This window comes from Dreissena polymorpha, chromosome 2 (assembly GCF_020536995.1).
Source record: "Dreissena polymorpha isolate Duluth1 chromosome 2, UMN_Dpol_1.0, whole genome shotgun sequence".
Lineage (NCBI taxonomy): Eukaryota > Metazoa > Mollusca > Bivalvia > Myida > Dreissenidae > Dreissena > Dreissena polymorpha.
The window spans coordinates 69898667-69917614 of record NC_068356.1 but is presented as its reverse complement, the minus strand read 5'-3'; the positions used below and the strand labels follow the sequence as shown (position 1 = coordinate 69917614).

General features: G+C 35.1%; 2 protein-coding genes across 3 annotated transcripts in view; one reads left to right on the top strand and one right to left on the bottom strand.

The window, feature by feature from the left end:
• LOC127867497 (delta(24)-sterol reductase-like) overlaps nucleotides 1-18948 on the bottom strand; it is a 131307-nt gene that overhangs the window by 26374 nt on the left and 85985 nt on the right. The gene's annotated exons all lie outside the window — the stretch shown is intronic.
• LOC127869792 (dynein light chain Tctex-type protein 2B-like) lies at nucleotides 11085-11720 on the top strand. The gene has a single exon (XM_052412454.1). The coding sequence runs from the start codon at nucleotides 11085-11087 to the stop codon at nucleotides 11718-11720; it is 636 nt and encodes a 211-aa protein (XP_052268414.1).

Genomic DNA, 18948 nt, shown 5'->3' with positions numbered 1-18948 from the left:
AAAAGATAATCCATTATCAACACAAAATTGTTCGTAAATTTTACCATGAATCTTGAAATGTTACATTAACTTTGAAGTTGATCCAATGAGCCTGGTTTTTGTTTGATACACCCGTCACCTATTTTATTCACGTCTTCTTCGTCATTCAAAAATCCATTCTGGACAAAGGTATGATCCCGACAAAGGGCTAAGAATAAATGTGTTGTACTTGATGGTAGACATTCAATTGTGACCTGGACCTTTTACCTTTAAGCATGGATCATTCATGAGGCAACTTGTCCCATTGTATTTATCAACCCTAACAAATTATTTGAAGATGCACCACAAAGTTGTGCTCAATACAAAGTGATTTTGATAAGTTTCGTACGTTCTTAAGTGTTGATCATTTTGCAAGAGACAATGATGATACTCAGTTCTTACAAATTATTTGAAAAACACATTTATTTGAAAAGTACTTAACAAACATTTGCTCATTTGAAAATGCTTTTAAACCAGGTGAAATAGGACTTGACGACTTCGTTACCTACATAATGTAAATGCCGACCCTTTTCAGTCACATGTCAGTGCCTTTTCAGTCACATGTCAGTATAGCCGTAGCTAACCGACATTATTGACGTATCTGTCGGTTGTTGGACATTATAATGGTCATGCAAGCATGCGAGAAACCAGGTAATCGAGTACTTGCCGTCGGTTCGGAAAATCATTTAAAATGGTTTCTGAAAAAAAAAGTTCATTTAATTCATAAAGATTATTTGTAAGAAACTAGGTAACTATCGGTATGTTATGATGTTTGTTTGTATTGTTTTATAGTGAAAAACTGATATGATGCTGTTTATAGCTTTCAAATTAACTGCGTTTTTATTTTCATTTTACTCTGGCTTAAAGGGGCCTTTTCACAGATTTTGGCATTTTTTAACTTATTCATTAAATGCTTTATATCGATAAATGTAAACATTGGATCGTAAAAGCTCCAGTAAAAAATCAAGAATAAAATTAAAAAAAGGAAAAGAACATTGCCCGGAGCAGGTTTCGAACCAGTGACCCCTGGAGTCCTGCCAGAGTCCTGAAGTAAAAAACGCTTTAACCTACTGAGCTATTCCGCCGTGTACACATACTGAAGGTATTTTATACCCTATATAAGCAATCTTCGTAGTTTCACAAAATTTAACGACAAAAACAGAACTCTCCAAATTATTCAATCGTTTCGCGTTGCAACGCTTTATAATTTTTAGGTTTTAAAATCGTCAAAAGATGCATATAATGGCTATATTAGACCATGGTAAATGTTCAGTTTTACTGTTTCCTCACAAATATCATAACTAAAACGAAAATTTGCGAATCTGAAACAACTTTTTTCAATTTTGTCAATTTACCAAAGCGTGAAAAGATCCCTTTAAGCGTGTTTTTTAATATCTATTAAAAGATGCAGTCTTTTGCACCAATCACGGTATAAGTATAAGAACAATTTTGTGGAGAATGGATTAATTTCAATTTCTTGCCGTTAGTGACATTGGTTGAAAGACGAAATGGCAAAAGTTACGGATAAACAATAAGCTGACCAACTGTGAAACAGGAGATAGGGTGGCGATAGTATCGGCAATTTCCATCAAAGCACCCCTCCCCAAAACTATGTCCTTTGGGATATTTATAGGACGCGTGATTCATGCAGGCCAGCAAAACATTGAAAATAGGCCAATGAAATGCACAAAATGTTTACAAGAAGAACACATGTTCTCCAAATGTTCAAACGAATAAATGTGCTTAAACTGTGGCGGATCGGGTCACAAAAAATCTGATTGCACGATGACCAAGCACTCCGACACAGAACAAAGTACGATTGAAACAGAATCATCGGACGACGAGTCACCGAATGACCCACCAATCGAGTCTGCGATAACCAAAAAAACACCAAAGGTAAACAACCCATGCAAAACGAGAAACACGAGAATCAGAAGTGAATATTGAACTTTGAGACCCCAAACAAGCAAGTTCTCTCGAGCAAATCGAAATCAGCTGTCGTGACCGAGCGCTCACCGCCGACGCCAGCGGAAGAACTACATGACAAGTCAAAGGCAACCAAAAAGGTGAAAAACAAATCAAAGTAACCCAAGCGTAATGTTGTCTTTAACCAATAACCGATCGGAACACTTATATGGACGTGGAACTAGTAAAACGAATGATTATACATTGACTTTATTTAATGTTATATTAGATGACACATCTACTATAGTAGTATTTGTTTCATAATTAAAACCGCGTGCATGCTATTGATAGTATTGCCTATGACTTTAATAGGCCACACCCACCCCAAATTGTCTTTTACTATAATTTCTTTATTTCTACACCGATTCACTTCTAATTGATACTGAACATCTCTTATGACAATGCGGTCAATTTCAGCTATGTATGGCCCCTTTACCAACCCTGGGGCGCCCCGCCAATAATAGGCCACACCCACCCAAAATTGTCTTACTATAATTTCTTCATTTCTACACCGATTCACTTCTAATTGATACGGAACTTTTCTTATGACAATACGGTCAATCTCAACTATGCATGGACCCATTACCAACCATGGGGCGCCCCTGGGTCAAACATGCAGCGTGGGGATACGCGTCGGCCTCTGTCGCGCCATTTCTATTTACTGTTTAACACTATGCAGATAATAGTCCTACCCCTACACGTTAAGCTGTCACTTAGCAATTCTCTATGTTACCTCGTTTCATTTAGGGTGACACGGAAACGAGAAAAACAATTATTTCTCGTATTATGAGCGCGTTACCAGTGTAACATATTATTTCTCTTAATGCCCAAGAATTAAGAGATCGCTCAAAACGTGCTAGAGTAAATCAGTATCTACTATGCCAAAAAACGGACAATGCATTTATACAAGATACCCATTTTTCACTAGATTTAAACTGTTTATTAATTGAGGATTTTTCAGAATGGGACATGTATCATTCATACGGTGAACGAAACAGTAAGGGGGTCTCAATCTTAATTAAAAAGCAATTACAATCCGAAGTCCTTGACATAACAAGTGATACACAGGGAAGATATATATTAATGAGCATCGACATTAAAAATAATGTATACACATTCCTTAACGTATACGCACTAAACGATAAGAAATCGCGGAATGTTTTCTTTGACACTTTATCTGAACTATTAATTCAAAATGCACAAGGAATAAAGGTGATAGGCGGAGACTTTAACGAAATAAATGATGAAATAGATAGGAAATCTGTTTCACAAAGTAAAATCACACTTAACACGCATTTAAAAAATCTAATTAAAAACAATAAATTAACGGATATCTGGCGAGAGCTTAATCCCTCAAAACTGCATTACACATGGAGAAGAAGCAACAAAACTGAAATAAGTCGCATTGATTTTTGGCTTATAGACTCAAACATTATCCCTATAGTATGTTCAACCGATATGAGACCAGCAATAATCAAGACAACGGATCACATGGCAATTTCAATTAAACTTAAATTATCGTGCAGTAGATGCCCTGGATTCTGGAAACTCAATAACTCACTTCTATCAGATACAGACTAAATAAAATTGATAAACAAAGTAATTGATGACTGCACGAATTTAAATATGTCAAATAGTATTATTATTTGGGAAATATGCAAGTATGAAGTAAAGCAGGCTTCAATTCACTACTCGAAATCAAAAGCGCGCGAACGCCACGATTAACTGGCTTTCCTCGAACACCCAACATGATAATGCATCTATAGTTGAACTTGAAAACGAAATAAAACAAATATATGACCTTAAAGCGACAGCAGCACGCATACGTTCTAGACTGCAATTTATAGAAGAAGGCTAGCGTAATACAAACTATTTTCTAGGTATAGAAAAATTGCGACAAAACAAAAAATTTATAAACAACATCATTGCGAACTGAAAACAATACAATATACAACTTGCAAGAAATTTTAAAATACGAAGTTGAATTCTATAAAACACTTTATAAATCTTGCGCTGCCGATAGTCACGCGATAGAGTCTTATTTAAATAACTCGCCTTTTGCACACACACTATCAGATAATGACGCTAACCTATGCGAAGGTACTATATCATTAAATGAATTGAATGATGCTCTAAATTCTATGAAACTTAATATAAGCGCTGGCCTAGACGGACTATCCGTCGAATTTTACAAAACATTTTGGACACAAATATCACCACTTCTTTTTAACTGCATATTAGTATGCAGTGCACGCGGTGAATTATCAAGATCACAAAAACAGTGCATATTCTCATTACTTTACAAAAAGGTGACCCTGAAAACCTGGAAAATTGGCGTCCTATATCACTACTTAACACGGATTATAAATTAATAGCAAAAGTACTTGCACAACGTGTACAGAAAGGATTGCAAACAATAATTAGTTTAGATCAACAAGGTTTTATTAAAAATAGATTTATTGGATGCAACATACGCCACATCCAGGATATAATCGACTATGCGGAAATGTTTGACATAGATAGCGCGATAATATTTTTAGACTTCAAAAAAGCATTTGACACTGTAGAAAGGAATCTCATGGTAGAAACACTAAAAAAGTTTGGTTTTAAACAAGGCTTCATTTATTGGGTCAAGAAATTATACACAAATATTTTTACTTCAGTAACAAATAATGGCTGGATGTCAGATTTTTTCCAAGTAACTAGGGGAATTAGACAATGATGTCCACTATCATCGTTATTATTCATTATTGTCGCCGAGGTACTTGCAAATAACATTAGAGGACGTGAAGAAGTCCAAGGTATACACATTAAATCCAAAAATACACAAATAAAACTAACACAACTAGCCGACGACACAACTATATTCCTTAGAATACTCATGAAATCCCAAGCGTACTAAAATAGTCGATCATTTTGGAGAGTGTCAGGTTTAAAACTTAAAGCGTGTATATACGATTTTTTATATGTGTTTATTTGTAATTTATTGATAAAATATGTTACAATTACACAAAATAGACAAGAAAAATTATACATTAAAGCCGAATTTCATAAAATGCAGCAAAGACAAATTAGCGGCCCGAGCCGATTGTGACGAACATATTTTCCTACAATAACCGAAGCATTCGTCTTTGTATTAGGATTGGAGTTAGTGTTCGTGTGTCGTATGAATAGATATCGTTGCAGAAATTCAAATAAACCGTTAAACTAAGTTTAGATTCACATTGTACATGTATGATATACATGCTGGCGAATTCGACTGTACAGCCGTTTTCAATTTGAGAATTAAATATCTGGCTTATTTCGCATTTTTCGACACATGTTCTTCTAAACTTTTATTTTAATTTATATTGAAATATATATATATAATTAGTTTTTTTACACATTTTATATAAATTCATAAATATTTGACAAAATCGTATATACCCGCTTTAATAAAAATAAAACTGAGGGCATGTTAATTGGTAAATCTAAAATCAACTCAATTATCAAAATACACGATGTTATATTCAAATCCGCCCTGAAGGCTCTTGGTACTGTTTTTGGAATCAAACGAGACGAATGCGAAGTCCTTAACTGGGAAAATAAAATTTCTGATTGCAAAACCCTAATAAATGAATTTAGCAAACGAAATTTAACCATCTTCGGAAAGGTAACGGTAATCAAATCATTATTGTTACCAAAGTTACCATATTTAGTACAAAACATATTTACCCCTAAACAAAGACTCAACGAAATCAACTCAATGCTTTTCAAGTTTTTATTGAATAACAAACCTGAAAAGATAAAGCGATCAATATTAATTGGCAAGAAGCTTGAAGGTGGTATAGATATGCCTGACTTTGACGTTTATTCAAAATGTTTAAAAATTAAATGGATTAAACTTTTATGTAATAACGATGAGGCAAACTGGAAAATAATTCCAATAATATTTTTAAACCAATATGGAAATGACCAATTAATCTTTAAAATGAACCTAGATTCGTTAAAATCATTACCTTGTGCCCAAAAGAAAATCCCACTTTTCTACACAGACCTTATAAACATCTACTTTGAATTAAACAATATAAAACCGAAATCAAAACTTGACACGTTTATTGATATAAGATCCCAAATATTGTGGGGTAACAAATTCATTAAAAACAAAGGAAAATGCTTAATGTTCGCCAATTGGGTCGAATCAGGGATATTATACATAAATGACATTATTACAAACGAAGGAAATGTCTCAGAAACAAGTATCTTACAAAAACTAAAATCAAAACGAAACTGGTTAGCCGAGTCAAATATACTTAAATAAGCCATACCTACACAATGGAAGGAAATAGTTAAATCAGACGAATCAATTAAATCAAGCGTAAACATTAAAACTACAAACCCTTATGACAAAAACCTCGACTTAAAGGCCCTAAGTAATAAAGATATTAGGTCCATATTTATAACAAAACAATTCACATCACCCTATCAGCATGAATATTGGGAAACAAGGTTAAACAAACAAATAAACTGGCAATCAATATATTTTACTATACACAAATTAATAGTGAATACAAAAGTTCGACAACCTAAATACAAGATATTACACCGCATTCTACCCACAAATGAAAATCTTTTCAAATGGAATATATATAACTCCCTATGCTGCTTATTTTGCAAAGAGGTAGAAACTTTCGAGCACTTTTTCCTAGAATGTCCTTTTGCTACCCAATTCTGGATTCATGTAAATTGCATATTTTAGAGCATAGGACTAAATAAACCCATGAATACTTTCCATAACATTACCATAGGTTACAAAATACAATATGCAGCATACCACGATATAAACATTATTTTAAGTGAAATATGCTTCACCATCTATAAAGCGTATAGTGAAAGACGAACGCGTCACGTAGATATGTCTAGCATTCTCCTGGACGGTCTACTGATAATGGAAAAGCATTACACAACTAGTTAGACTAAGCTTCATTTACTATCCAAGTTCATAGTCCTTTCAAAAGAACTGATGAATAATTAACACTCGTTTCAACTCTCTTCCTCATCAAACTATCCCTTATTTGTTGTTGTTGTTTGTTCGTGCGTGTTTTTTTTCTACATCCCAAACCAATCACGCAAACTTAACCGACCGACAATATTTCATTTCGCTTTCGCTGTGAATACTGTCTAATGCCGGTGTTACTCTGTATATCTTGTTACCTTTTCATTGCCATATTACATACATCGCAGTTCCCTACGTTACCTCGTAGAGCTTACTCAACGATGTATCTTTTTTAACAACAATATTTAATTTCTAAACAAAATTCGTCAAAATGTTGTCCTACCTAGAAACCTTGCGTTATAATGTTGAAGACATCATACCATGTTTGTATTGCTTTGCTTTCTAAGATTTGCTTAAGTGAATATGAAGCCTAAGTAAACGCTAACTACTTCTTTCAAACGTGATGTGAAACTCTCCTACAACCTAATATTATTTTTGTTTTGTAAATGTACAAAATCTTACACAAAGTTTTGTACTGTGCTAAATGTTAAAATGTTAAAAAAATGAGTTACTTGTACAATCGAACTTATCTATCTTGGTAAGAAGAATGTATCGTTTGTGCATGCCTTATATACACGTTTATACAAATATGGGTATGTTAGTTATGTACTTGTATATTGTTAAATAATATTATTATTAAAAAAACACAAAAAAACACGAAACGGCAACCACAAGAATATCAGTGTCAAATGTCAAGATCACAATTTAAGGTTAAATAAAGAAATCAACTCCAGGCTCAATGTCATGAGCTTGACATTTTCAGCAAGTAGGTATTTTCAAATAAACAGGCAGAAGAAACCATCATCCTGCGAAAGCATCACACCTACTGGGGCCAGGTCCTAAGGGGTATGGATAACCATAAAATAGCAACTGAAGTGTCAAGCATGGTTAAACAGGCACATCAGTCCTACGCCCAGCGATAAATATGTACTTTTTTGGATATATCGATAATCTTCTTTTCAAATATTTTCGAACAATTTTTCCAATCAGCCGATTTGGAAAACTACTATAGCCAACGCTTAGTACACACAGTGGAATCATAAGTAAACTATTTCCAACCGCCACGTTACCGACAATGATAGATGAGTACGAAGCCATTAATAGGGCAATAACCGTATCCATTTACAGTCTCTGTATTTATCGAAAAGTTTTGAAAATGGGTACTCCTATTCAAGGCGTGTTTAAATATTGGCACACATGGAGCTGAAACTGAAAATAGAATTAGCCTCTATTTACCTGCCTTTATAATTGTTTGTTTTAAAACTAAATACACATAAAGTGAAACTAAGCTGCACCAGCAGGAGAGAAACCACTTATTAAAGTTATTACCCAATGCGGTCCTTTATCTGTGGCAAGGAACCAACTACCAAAGTGTGAGACACAAAACAATTCCCTAGACAGCACTAAAAAATAAAGGCAAAAACATTAAGAAAACTGTGGTCATGGCCTTTGAACGGTCTTTGCAAAAGCACTGCGGGAACAGGTTTCACCCAAACCTCCAACTTTGCCAATACGTATTCATCAAATGTTTGATTGTACATAAAAATGAATCCCATAGCGACACAATTCAAAAATAAATAAATAATAAAAGTGAATACAGTTACATGACGTTACTATTTATCTACTCAATGGTTATTTACAGACCACAATAAAAAATAATTGACACATCGCAGTCAAAAGGTCATGTATGTGCGCTGCTAAAAATTTCTCAGGTTAGACAAATAGGTCACATAGACATATCAAATATTTTGTATTCAGCTCTTAGCGTAATATCAATGCTAATATCGCCTGAAGCAAGCATGTTTATGACAGGAGTGCGCTTTAATGCTAAATAAACGGTAGTTCATATATATATATTCAATTGTCCATATACGGCTGCCTACATCTGCAAACTGTGAAAGAGATTTGGTGACGGTCCAAGTCCATAAACACGTGTGAATAGTTCATTGATTAATTTATTTCGATCGATCTCTCTATACTTCAGGATAAGAAATAATACCGAAAAAAATGTAAACTACATCATAATACAAAGTCCCGTAAAGTTGAACAACCGCAGAAATCGCCCATTAACCGCCAAACCGATATGAAGGGACAGAGAATGAAAGTATGGCCTTAAGCTAAAAATTACAACATTAGCCCAAAACTACATGTAACTAGATTTACATATGTTCATTCCACATACAGGTTTTCAAGTCAATAGCTGAAATGTTGCTTATTCAAATGATTAAGATGAACATCATTCATGTGCGGATCCGACCAACTGATGACTTAAAGATACGTTAGAACTCTTAAACATGATCTTAAAAGTTTCAATAAAATCATCATACAAAATAAAAATGTAAACCGAATACGTTTGTAATAATTGAACAATTATAAAAAATTTAACAAATGGAGCGATTTAATAATATATAAATGATGTTGATTAAACTTTTACGTGAAAATGACATCGATACAAAAGGTCTATTCACGGGACACTGCAAAGACGATTTTGATGAATGGACACAATGCGTAACTAAAGATTAATTGTGGTTTATTTTCCAATCACAATTTATGTTATCAAACCTAAGGAAAGAATTCGCGCTGTTTTAGCTATATTCATGGGGAATCTACATAGATGGTTTTAAACTCAACAGAGGTTTGGTGCTCGCACTGTTGTTTTTTGTTGTTGTAAATGTGAACCTCACGTGCGAAGGCGATTTAAAAGTACATACTACCAATCGTGTTTTACTAACTTTTTATAAGTTTTATAAATGGCATTGTATGTTTATAAGTACAATACTCATTACTCATTTTTGTGAACGCTTCTTTGGTACATGATTTGTGTAAAGGAACTTGACACATAAAGCAATATTATGAATTTGAAATGTATGATCAATCGTAAAGATTTCTCATTTTATAGTTTATGGCATTGTGTAAATAAAGTGTTTCTTCTATCAAATCAGCTTAATTTGATACAATTCAAGAATGGTTACACACAATTTGACTGCTTGGTTCCATTGGTACATGACTGAAGATGATAAATATGTAGGATTATTGCTTTACATGTAGTATGTTTGCGATGTGGAAAAATATAAATAGATTGTACATGTGTAAAACCCCGGATAATCCTATGACTAAAAAGTGACAAACCAGGCAGCCAAAACCGCGCTTATTCACGAAGGAAATTTTTTCGCGAAACGTTAGTTAACGTTACGTTAAACTTAGTATTACGCTGTTAGTTTTAATGTCTTAATTTATAAATATTTGGCAGAACATGTTAACATAATTTTTGCTAGCGTCGTGTGTAATGGAATTTATTTATGGGAAAAATTGAAAATAAAGTATATAATCCAGAATTGTATTATATCTCGAATGATAACTGACATTGAATATAGTGATCAATTGCGATACGTAAAACATGATGAATCCATTGTAAAGTACACACAGTTATTCCAGACTTGATTTTTATCACGTTGGTTCAGGCAAACAATATGACCCTTTTATACTTACGGTGAACATTGTATACTCTGTACACATATTCAAAAGACCGCTAAAATAGCCCTCATTAAAATAGTCGGATTGGGAGAAAAGTGAGCTCTTCAAATCGCGTCGTTATATTTTTGTTTCCGAATGGTATCGATTCACCGCAATTAAGTTGACAATAGACCTCGACTCGCTAGGTTACATTCCGTCCCGTGTTAGATTTCAAACCAATACACGCCTCTCTCGCGACAAGACTTAATCGGAGAGGCGGAATTTATTACCACTGTTATTGAAACAATTTATGAGTTTTACTTATGTATGAGCTATAGAGTATGGCTGTTGGAACGAGATAAAAGAGTCTTAGAATAATGGAGCTTGTGACGAGTACATTAGGAAATAAAATCGAGTTTATCAAACGGATTGTTTAACTTGACATCTATTTACATCTAGCAAGTTACCTAAACGTTCGTCCATGTGGGGCATCGCTTACAACGTATAAGATATCACGATCCTGACGGGAAAACTATTCGCAGGACACCATTCCTAACTGCGGGTTTATTTACAGTAGTTGACGTTTGATGGTAGGCATTGTGCAAGTGTTACAATGATTTTAAACCGGATACGACAAGCGTCCATTGGTCAAGATGACGAAGTTTCTGTTGGGAAACAGAGCGTTTCCATGACGTCTCAAGAAGAATCGAAAAAATCCGGCGGTAATCAACAGCAGCCGAAGCAGACGTCAAAGGCAATGTTGGGTCAAACAGGTCGAGCTCCCAGTTTGCTGGGACTTTGGGCGGCAAAACGTTTCACACAAAACATGAAAACAAAGTACAGTCGGACAGGAAGTACATACGGGTCCACAGCCGCTTCTAATTCGATTCAAGTAACAAAGGAACCGTCATACCGGACGGAACCGAAAACAAAATTTAATCCAGATGTAGTTTATGACGTCATTAAATCAGTAGTTGATCAGAAGATGCAGGGATTCAAATACCATCCGAAATTCTGCGCCAACATATCAAAACTGCTGAGTGACGATGTTAAAGAGCAGGTGAAAAAACTGAAATATGACAGGTATAAGATCGTGGTCATCGTGCATATCGGAGAGAAGAAGGGTCAGGGAATGATGGTGGCAAGCAGGTGCGCATTGGACAAGGAACTGGATAACTTCGCTACCTACACCATGGAAACACCGGCGCTCTACTGTTCGGTGTCGGCGTTTGGAACGTATAACGAGTAGATGCGTGTCATGTGTAGGTTGTAAAAACGAGTAGCTGTGAAAACCGCATTTACTGTGGGGGTTTGTGTCGGTATTAATATAGGATATTGATATATTATTATATTTGATATATTAATTGATAAAATTTCTATATCACTGTCGGTAATGGAAATAATAAGCAGGAATATTCGAGAAACAAACACTTAACTGCTCTGTGTCGGGTTTTTGAATTTCTTAAAGCACATGCGAGAAACCGGCAGTACTTTTCGACGTCGATTATAGCATAAGTAACACGTATTTGTTGCCTTCATATGTAAATAGTATAGTAAAGTTTTATATTTGTTTTTGTTTTTAATGTATTCGTCGTAATTTGTTCAATATTTAACCACACGCGACTAAATTTAAAACCTAACATATTTAATGGGTTATTCGATATATTTTCGATAAAGCGTTCCTTATTTGACTCAAACAGTTTTTACAAAGACCACCAATCGAAGATTTAATTATGTAGGCATATTTTGTAAGACAAGATTCTAAATATCGTTCTTCTAAATGTGACATACATTCTACAATTTAAATGCAAACATAGCATTTGCTTTTGGTCTGTAAAATGTATTACACTATCCATTCATACATGAAATTTATTATTGTCTGTAATATGTAATACATATGATCCGCTATTTGTAAAACTATTTTTTTCCAATATGTAATACTTACTGTCAGTACTATGTTATAGTTTGTAATATATAATATGTACCGCTATTTGTAATACAATGTTTTTCAATTATGTAATACTTTTGTTCTGCTTTATCTATAATACTCATGACCCGCTACTTGTAATGATTATGGGTTGTCACATGTAATACTTATGGCCCGTTATATGTAATACTTATGGCCCGTTATATGTAATACTTATGGCCCGTTAAATGTTATACTTATGGCCCGTTATATGTAATACTTAGGCCCGTTATATGTTATACTTATGACCCGTTATATGTTATACTTATGGTCCGCTATATGTTATACTTATGGTCCGCTATATGTTATACTTATGGTCCGCTATATGTTATACTTATGGTCTTCTATATGTAATACTTATGGTCTGGTATATGTTATACTTATGGTCTGCTATATATTATACTTATGGTCTGCTATATGTATTTCTTAGGGTCTGCTTTATTTAAGTCTTATGGTATGTTATATGTTATTCTTATGGTCTGCTATATGTTATAACCAATGCGTGTGCTGCGTCCATGCTTATATGAAAATTTTACATATTATCAATTTGCTTTGAACGTGGATATATTATATCCGTTTTGTGTAATAAATGAGTTTAGACAAGGAAGCAATCGTTAAAAGCTCGCATACTGCTATAATAGGGCGGCAATTGATGTTGATGCCAATTGCCTAAGTACACGCCATTACTTCCAAGGGTGAATTGATACTATGAATAACATTACGCTTTTCGATTTTAAAAAATGAGCTTGAAAAAAGTAAACTTTCATTGACATTACCGGTAACCCGATCGTAATTTCTAAAAGATTGTTATCAACTGGATAACATCAAATAGCTTACACGTTAGCCATAAACAACGTCGGGCATGGTAAAGGAGTGGCGGAGTAGAATTAAAATCGTTCCAATTCACTTATTTTTTTGGTTGTAATATGTACGCTTTACCTGTTTTGTATCTTTTTAATAAACGTACAAAAACGTGTTATTAAAATACAAGGTTATTACAGACTACTTGATTTAAAAGTTGAATGCACTTATATGGTAAGAAAATATTTTCATAAACTGTTTATGTAAAAGCAATTTTTAATCCCATAAAAGTAAGCAGTGGTATGGCAAGTTAAGAATAAAACAAAGATTGAAATTTCTACTAGTGTAAGTGTTGATATCTACTGTAGAATTGGTGACACTATTTCATAAATTTAGATTTTATTTATTTGAAGTCAATTGACGTTTCGACAGCCGATTGATTGACAGGCTTATTAACCAATCAGATTACAGCATAGATTAGGCCCGTTACTATCCGCCATTTTGTCCGTCAAACTCGCCGTTGTCCGACACATAAGGTTATACGTAATTCTGTGTTTTAAACAAAGAAAATGGTTAAAAGGTGCTGTTATGGCACTTGTAATTCAGACACAAGGTATCCAGAACGGTTAAAAGATGGAATCACGTTTTTTTCCGTTCCCTAAACCGGGTACTAATCTTGAAAAATTCAAACGTTGGATTCGTCATTGTGGTCGTCCACACGAACAGCTTAATCTCAACATATTAAGCGATCGCCCGAAAGCAAAACACCTCTACGTTTGTTCTAAGGTCGTTATAATAAGATACTACGCGAAAATAGAAAATGTAAGTTTTGCAACGGACACGTTATAAAAAACGAGTATCACTTTTTACCTGTTTTTCTTCTATATAGAGAAATTAGAAAGGAACATTTAAAACCATTTTTTCAAAGGTGGCCAACGTTAAATAATTTGACATTCTTATGCAGTCGGCTAATAAATAAGACATTATAAACTTTGCTAGATCTATTTTTAATGCTAATGAAATGCGTAATAATAAAGCCAATCAGGTATAATTTTTAATAATATCACATAGAATAAAGCATTTTTATTTCTTTCGGTTTAAGTCTTCCGAATTTAATGTAAGTTAAGAAACTATTTTCAAATGCGCAAGTAATTATCAATAGGGGCCAATAAGTGTAATTTTACACCATATGTGGGCTTTCTACTAATCCGTTATCGAAACAGATGCCGCAAACCGTGAATGACCCTTTGAAAACCCGGTCTGATTAGCGAGTTTTTTGTACATGAAAATTCTTTCAACTTTTTATATTTTAAATATTGCAGAAGATAGTTTACGAGGAAATAATAATATATAATAATATATTGTGTATGTTACTTTTTTGACGACTTTGACTATGTTTTACGATTATAACAATGCCCATGGGTCATTTTGACCAAACGCATTGTAGATATGTGTTATATCGGATTTCAATAAAAACGTTCTTCGTCTTCTATTATAATAAATTTACTTACCTGTGCCACATTTGCGATGTTGCCATCGGTTGCAAAAATTAACGGCTTTTAATTAAAAAACTGAAACATCTATTACTCAAGGAAAAATATTGTGACTAACGAACAATTCATACTGTATGCGATAATTGGCGATAATTTTGCCGACGTTGATGATAAATTTAACGGCTTTTAAGTAGACTAATAAAAAAGTTTTGACTATTTAATAGATATGATAATTATATTCAGCACCACTATTCAATGATAATAAAAACTATTGTATGGCCTTTCTGGTATACCATGAGGCCTTTTTGGTTCACTTATGCGGCCGATTCGCGTAGCCATTTTTATGACGGACTTCGGCGGAGTGACCCCCCTTGAAATCGGTGGGCGTGGCTTCACTCTCGCTGTCGAAAGGTCAATTGTTGACTGTAAACACTCAAGTGTAATCTTCTTACACAGAATTTCAATTTAAGTCTGAGTGAGATGCTATTAATGATCAATTATTTATTACCAATCGAACATTTCAATGGCATTGATGCGTTAGTAGACTTGGTGTGTACATCATGGGTTTGCATATATACCTGTAGGCTTGCAATGCGAAGCGTCTGCCATTGACGTTCAATGCGGATCGCCTGTCAAAGGCTTGCAATGCGGAGCGTATGCCATAGGCTTGCAATCTGGAGCGCGTGCAATTGACTTTCAATGCGGAGCGACCACCATAGGCTTGGAATACAGAGCGTATGTTTAAAACTTGCAATTTGGAGTTTCTGTCAAATGCTTTTTATGCGGAGCGAATGACATAGGCTTGCAATGCGGAGCGTATGTCATCGACTTTCAATGCGGAGCAACTGCCATAGGCTCGTAATGCGCAGCGTATGTCAAAGGCTTGCAATGCGGAGCGTATGACGAAGGCTTGAAATTCAGAGCGTTTGACATATACTTGCAATGCAGAGCGCCTGTAATAGATTTGCAATGGGAGGCGTCTGCCATAAGCTTGCGTATTGGAGCCTCTATCATAGGCATGCAAAGCGAGGCGTCTGTAAGAAGCTTGCAATTAGGAGCGTTTGTCATTGGTTTGCAATGTTGAGCGTCTGCCGTTGGTTTGCAATACGGAGCATCTACCATAGGTTTGCAATGTGGAGCGTCTGTCATAGGCTTGCAATATTGAGCGTCTGTCATAGGCTTGCAGTGAGGAGCGTCTGTCATAGGCTTGCATTTCAGAGCGTCTTCCCGTAGCTTGCAATATGTTCCAAATTCGTCTTCCATGCGTCGGTCAAAAGATTGCAATGCGGAGCGTCTTCCCTAAGCTTGCAATATGATCCAAATTCGTCTGCCATAGGCTTGTAGTGCGAAGCGTCTTTCGTAGGCTTGCAATGAAAAGCGACTGTCATGTACTTGCAATGCGGAGCGACTCCTTTAAGGCTTGAAATGCGGCATGTCTGACATAGGCTTGCAATTCGGAGCTTCTGTCATTGGCTTGCAATGCGGAGCGTCTGTCATAGGCATGCAATTTTGGGCGTCTGTCATAGGCTTGCAATGAGGAGCGTCTGTTATTGGCTTGCAGTGCGGATCGTCTGTCAAAAGCTTGCAATGCGGGGCATCTGGCATATGCTTGCAATGCAAAGCTTCTGCCATAAACGTCTTCCACTTCCATAAGTTTCAATTGCGGAGCGTCTGCCAAAGGCTTATTATGCTGCTCGTCGTTAAGCCCAACCTGTGAATTTGCGCAGTCTGGTCAGAGGCGATGCTGTTCGCTATAAAATCACTCAATGTGTTATGCTCTCATTATGTATCTCCTGACCAGACTGAGAGATGCGCAGGCTGAGTGGGCTATATTAATAATGGACGCATATGGAATAAGACCCATTTTCGCATGACGAGTATCAATAACAAATCTCATTGCGAATTGTAAATGGCACAATGCTTTTTGAAAGAAAATTGAATTCGAAAAAGCAAACTGGTAATTAAGGGCAGCCTATCCAGGCGTTCAGGAACGATTTCCAAACGTGCTTACAGAGTACGTCAAACATTTGTGGTTGGATAATTCAACGATTTTCCTCTTATCGTGACACTTAAGGGCAGCCTATCCAGGCGTTCAGGAACGATTTCCAAACGTGCTTACAGAGTACGTCAAACATTTGTGGTTGGATAATTCAACGATTTTCCTCTTATTGTGACACTATAACATTTCTGTAAAGTTTGTTTTCTCATCTTGGGAGCACAGCTGTCTTTATCGATAGTCAATTATATATTCCCCGGACGATTGAGTGTACGAGTACTGACCCTGAAATTCTGCGAAATGGATTTTAATGCGTAGTTTTAACTGGGCCACAATTTGTGTCGTTTGAACATACAGATTTCTTACACTGAACAGTGCTACATCCTTTACGCTGAGCACAGACACAGTGATGCAGCCAAAGTTCAGAGGTTTTTATCTCGAATCAGCCGATGAAATATTCGAATATTTTCATGCGTGTCTACTGACGTTATGTAAAAGTCATTTAATTAAGGTGAAAAGCCGGGTAAAACAGCTACGTCGAAAAAGCGAATTAGCTCTATACCCATGTTAAGGTCAGAGTTGTTTACACCGTGCGAACTGCTAGGGTAACAAGTAATGCATAAACAACAAAGAACGGGTCAACAGGGTTGACTTTTGACTACCTAATCCGTGAGTTAAAAGTATTGCTCGCAGATTTATTAATTTTTTTATTTTCATCCATTATCTTATTGTATATCTAAAATTTGTATATGGTGTCAAAAATCAAAAGTTGTGTGGAGGGAATTTCAATTAAGAAATTATATTCTTAGTGAGATAGCTATTCGTTATTCTAACACTATTCATTTAATATGATTGTGATTGCAAATTTCCTTTATATTCAGTTCTCATTACCATTTTCATCATAATTTCTATGTTTTCAGAACGTCAAAAAAGGGCCACGTTGTTGTTATTTTGTCTAAGTTATCTCTATAAAATAAATAGGGTGCTTAAATGTACACACATCTGACCCGTGTGTTAAGACACACTCTAAATAAATTTGAATGACTTGTGTTCATTTCAAAATTGCGATTAATTTTCAAAAATAAGTTGCGTCTTAAATTATGCAATAGCGAAGAACTTCAGTACCTTCAGCGCTTTGATTAAACTGAGGTACCATCCCTTCCTGAGTATTGGTCTGCGGCCGTTTAACCGTGATCAACAACGGAGAGACGTTCAGATTCCTCGCTAACGCCGAAGATGTGTGCGTCTATGCATGCTGCAAGAGTTGATCATGTATTTTCGGAAAGTACACGTGTACAACTACCATAGTTTAAGAAACAAATGTACATTGTTCTATATTTTAGACATCGGAGATATTTCAAACGATTTTTTTTTTTCAAATTTAAGAGGTATTTTGAAATTTAATAACGCTTTTAAAAATATGTGTCCAATTCTTAATCGATTTACTTGTACTGAATTCGCGTAAGTAGTTAATTAATTTAGGTCATGTTCTATTTTGCAAACCTCCCACTTCTGCGATTAAACACTATTTTAATATACTTCATGCGCGTCAAAACTAATTGAAAATTTAATTGGTTCTGCGTAACACTTTCTGCCTTATTAAACAACAATAATTCACAACTTTCATCAAGTATTTTCAAAATGAGAACGGCTTTTATTTAGTTTGGAAATAGGAAGCCATTGTGTAAAGCCATGATTTCCTCGCCAAGGCTAATACAAACTCCGAGCCACTTCACTTTTTTATCGGTATTTAATTATTGATATCAAATGTTATATATGAAGTTCACTCAATAACATCCCACTCTGAACCTAATTAAAATTCAGTTTGAGAAGATTACACTTGAGTGTTTACAGTCAACATTAAACTTAACATTCATCAAATATAAATTATGAAAGAGTGTCACGAATTATGAACCATATATAAAATACTTGCGCTGAGAAAACTTTCAATATTTGTTTTACTTATAACCGCTCACTTTTATGAGATTTCAATCGACTTCCGAAGGCAAATCACTTTTGCATTTACAGTATATAGAGAATAATAGGTTGGTGACGTGGATGAAGAATGGTTATCTGGCAAGTCGGAGGAAGTTCGGCTCACCCGATAAGATCCTCCGACGAGCCAGATAACCATTCTCCATCCACGTCACCAACCTATTTTTCTATTTATCCTGTCACATTTACAGCATTCGTTGAAATGTTTCTAAAATATATAGTTTTC